Genomic DNA, 4571 nt, shown 5'->3' with positions numbered 1-4571 from the left:
GAAATGAAAAGTGGGGGGCCAAGCCATGTTTTGCAGGGGAAGGGTATCTGAACCTCTCTCCTCAGGAGATAGGGGAAGCTGAGAGATGGGACCATAGAAAAACATAAAGAGATACCAGGGTCTCCTTGGTCCAAAATGGGAGGCAGGAGAATACTAAGTAGTGATGGACAAGAAGGGGTTAAAATAAGAGAAAAGTCAAGTAAATCATCAAAAGTTTAAAAGAATTGGAGAGTAAAAGCACCTTGTACCCTTGTCTAAGCTAGGTTTGCTCTAGGTCACCCACCTCAATGGTATCCAAACTCCTTCCTGCACCTTACTGAGTTCTCTATATAGATGGATTCAGGTCCTCAGGCAGTCTCTCATGAACCAAGTTTCACTGACTTTGAGTGGAGCTATATCTGTTTACATCACCTTGAGATTTTGCTGATATGGAGTGTGATCCTGCTTACTACTGAGCATAATGTTTTCTCTTCTGTGTAGTTCCATTGTCTTCCATTGACTTTTCACTTGTAATAGGCATTATGTTTGTGCAGATTTGCTAAGGCAGGAATGTCTAGTGGTTAGGGCATAAGCCTGGCAGGAGGGAGGCCTGGGTTAAGCTCCTTGCTCTGCCTAAGACTTCCTATACGACACTGGGTGAGTCAACCTCTTTGGTTTCCTCAATACCACATCTACGGTGCTCTTGAGAGCACGGGGGAGAAGCACAGCTCCACCAACCTGTGCGCGGAAAACCTGGAGGTAAGGCAGTAAAGGGCAATTCCTAGCACTGCTTTCAAGCACATTAATCAGCGAGTTCCCCACCTTCAATATGGGGACGCTACTGCCTTGCCCTGCAGGGGTGTATGAAGCATGTTAAAGGTTGTGAGATGCTTTGGTAATAGGGATGCATATCTGGACAGCCCTAACAGGGATGGCATTTGCAGGTCCAGGCTATTAAGTGCATCTTTTGAAACAGAAGCCTCTTTTCTACTGGTTTCCAAAGTACATGGACATTGTGGACATCATGCTTAGTTTACCAGTGCTTTAGCACATTGTGGTGTGCATCTGTAAGGTAACTGTGTGTCGTCCCATGCTTTCAGGCTGTGTGCTTTTGTCAGCCACCTATAAGCAGAGGAACAGCAGTGCAGCTTGGAAGTGCTATGTGTGCATCCTATTTGAACCCAGGTCAAAACTTAAGACAATCAGGGCCACCTCAGATGAGACATCTGTTTGCAGCCCTGGTGCAATACAGTCACCATGCAGAAAAGCAGACACGTCCTTGTTCCTTTAATGGAGGTACTTACATGCCCAAAGTGGGTAGTGGAGCCACTCCTACACTTTATTCAGATGACACAGGCTTCACTTTGGTCATCCATAAGGTAAAATAGAATTCTGTGCATTGACTGTCACTGCTCAGCTTACAGTATCATTGCCCCCAGCAGCTATATATGGAGTCATATTGATTTTCTCCTGCTAAGAAGCAGGCCCCCCATGTGTTTTGACAGCCATTTGCTGTTTTGCTTGATAAGCTGTAAAAAGAGTTAATTTAGATACACCCTCAACAGTGCATTTGACTCTTTTTGGGTGGGGTGCTTACACTGTAGAAGTGTTGAGTGAATATTCAATATGCTAGAAACAGCCCTCTCTTTGTAACTGTTCCCATATATCTTGAGGACAGCATGCACTCAGTTATTCTGAGGGCAGGTTTTTGCCTTTCAATGAATAAAGCCTGAGAAACAAAACAATGCACTGGGGTAGCATATTCAATCTAAGTGCTACAGCCTATGTCTGATGCCCTGTGCAGAGCAGGTTATTACCTATCTTTACAGCATCTCTTTAAAGACAGGACAATATTTTGTTTCAATGCTTTGAATAATACACAAGCTTTGCATTTTCCATACAGTTTATTAGACAGGGGCAAAGATCATGGCATAACTGATCTGTGGTTATTTTATACATGTGGGAACATACTGCCTTTGTATGACCCTGAGGTCAGTGGGGCTTTTGCCATTGATCTCCACAGGAATAGTATCTTGTTTGTCCTGGGGATAGCTGTGGTAAACCAAGGTTTTCCATATGGGCCTTTGTCCATTGGGACTGAGTTGGGAGCCTGGGATTGAAATAGGTGGGGCAAGTAGGGCACCGATCCCAGATGCCAACTATGAAGGGACACCAAAATTTCTCCTTCTTCCCACCCCATAGAAGCTGGGCAGCCCTGGGCTCTGTAGTGTATAAGGCTGTAGCAGGACTGCTGAAGCTGACGGGCAGGCTTTCTGCACACTGGCTGCCCCAGCCCCATGGTACAGGCTCCCCAGCAGCTGTTCCTGGTAGGTAGTTCACTCCCCCTCTCCCACCCAGGATCCTCTCCTGGGTGGAGAGCTGTGCATCCCATGGCAAGTCCTGGGGAGGCGTGCCTTTCAGATTCCCCTCTCCCTCCCATGCAGTATGGGATACAGGATGCCCAGCTTCTATAGCTAGGGGAGCAGGGGCATTGTGGTGCCCCCTGCTTAGCCTGCTCCTCAGCTGCAGGAGCATGAGTACATGCACTACAGCTCCAGGAGCTGCTTCCAGAGTGCAGAGAGTGGCGGAAGATGAGCCTTTGCCCTTCACCCCTTGCTCTCCAATGGTTGGCACCTGCCCAGGGCACTGCAGGAATTCACCACGCCTCTGAACTGAAATGCCTGAAGACGAAGCTTCACATGGATTCCTTCCAAATACCCATGGTCATCTGGCCTGTTGTATGCATGATAACAGGAACCTCTTACTGAAAAGAACTGGTGGGAGCAAGAGTGAGTCTCCCACACCACTTTGATCAGATTCCTATGATAATGTGTCTTAGTGAAGATGTTGGGGTTTTTTGCTCAGAGTAACGCTGCTGGTCCTCAATTCTGTTACAGATGTGCCCATGTCATTGGAAGACATTTTGTAAATGTGGCACTGGCCAATAGACAGATCCTGACTCCCCATGGTCTTGCCCTTTGTGTCATTGCTTGCATTGTCTTCAAAGCTGTGTAACACATTACTACACTGGGGCAAGGGAAATTCTGATGGGGTAACATTGCAAACTCATGCCCTGAGCCCAATACAGAGGCATACCAGCCAGGGTCTGGCACTAGTAGCCACTGGATCAGCTGGATCAGTTGCAGGAGCAGCTGCCAATCTTATGCCCCTTCTAAATGGGCACCTGGCATGTGTGCCCTGGTCACCTGCCCCTCATCACACTACGGACCCAACATACCCCTTGACACTTATTTTTGTGGTTAAAGACAATGAGCTGTTGAAATTAGTGGTATTGCACCAGCAAAACTTTTGTCCTAGAACTCAAACACAGTCTCAAATAAAAGTCTGTTCTTATAAACGGTCACATTAAAGTAACCTCTTTACCATTCAGAGTGAAGCTCCATGACAAGTATGAGAGGACATTAGAAAGGACTGGATGGCTTTAGGAGAATGAGAATCCATAAACTCTAGCTTTGCCTGCATGCCTGCACCAGTGTAGCTAATGGTATGTTGTAAACCAACTAATTCACAGGGGTACAAACTTGCATGCTGAAGAACGCCTTGATTCAGTTTAGCTTAATGCAGTTTTACAGAAGTAGGCTAAATCAAAGCATGCCTCTCCTAAGCAAAAATTAGTGTCTACACACACTGTTGTTCTAGTTTATCAATAATTTGATTTAGTTAGCCAACCAAATAAGTGCATCAATTTAGGTAGCCAAGTCCATTGTTTTCTAGTGAGCAGCTCTTTAAAAGACAAAGCTCTGGAGAGAAGGGGGGGATGGATTAGCAGAAAGGCTCTTACCTCTCCAGAAGAGGAAGTGATGCTGTGAGTTGAGACAAGAAAATCACAAGAACAATTAACTGCCCAAACCCAGTGAGGAGGGAGGCCATGATGACTCCTGAAATGAAGAACTCAGCTTTACAAGCAGTTAAACAAATTCTTCCCCTTTATGCTCATAGCACAGTTTACCCGCTATACATAAAGCATTGCTACATAAATAGCACCATTAGAATTAAGCAAGGCAGGAATGCTTGTAAATAATGAGCATTTGTATTAAATGTAAAAGATGAACAGACCCAACCAGTTTGCCACTAAATGACAAATTATTCGCATTGCTTATCCCCCAGTGAGAATGAATTTGATGAGACCTCCATGAAATTATAGTTCTGATGTATTATACGGTGAGTCAGTGTAATATACAATGAATATGCTGAAAGCCATCCTGGCAGATAATACATCTGTAACATAAAGCAGTGGAGCAAACTCCATTCTATTTTAATTCTGTTGAAGTCAATATTCCAGGGATTATTTTGGCTATAAATACATAAATGAGAGGATTAAAAACACACCCAATCAATGGCACAAAAACTGAGCACACAGAGCTACTAATATACCCCTAAGAAAGACAAGGGAGGTCTAATTTTTCAAACTGGCAGGCAAAAGCATGTGTATGCAACACTACCCCTTCATCTACACAACATGGGGGCCTTTAATGTATAGCTATAGGTTTGGTCAGCACCTGCATTGAAAAATCAAACAGATCTTTGGTTGAGAGATCCTTCACTTCCAAACTTTTCTGTTTTCAGTTTGA

At 44.8% G+C, this 4571-nt stretch overlaps 1 protein-coding gene and 1 long non-coding RNA gene across 2 annotated transcripts in view; one reads left to right on the top strand and one right to left on the bottom strand.

The window, feature by feature from the left end:
• Positions 1-3872, bottom strand: part of LOC109299218 — a 26575-nt gene extending 22703 nt beyond the window's left edge. The window contains exon 1 of the mRNA XM_019519801.1: positions 3782-3872. Coding sequence (XP_019375346.1) covers positions 3782-3870 — 89 coding nt within the window. The 5' untranslated portion in view covers positions 3871-3872. The remainder of the gene's footprint in view (positions 1-3781) is intronic.
• Positions 1-4571, top strand: part of LOC109299220 — a 116103-nt gene that overhangs the window by 54153 nt on the left and 57379 nt on the right. The gene's annotated exons all lie outside the window — the stretch shown is intronic.

Source organism: Gavialis gangeticus, unplaced genomic scaffold (genome assembly GCF_001723915.1).
Source record: "Gavialis gangeticus isolate Ggan-Ray unplaced genomic scaffold, GavGan_comp1, whole genome shotgun sequence".
NCBI classification, from domain to species: Eukaryota; Metazoa; Chordata; order Crocodylia; family Gavialidae; genus Gavialis; species Gavialis gangeticus.
The sequence above is the reverse complement of the archived record's forward strand: the minus strand, read 5'-3'. Positions and strand labels throughout refer to the sequence as shown.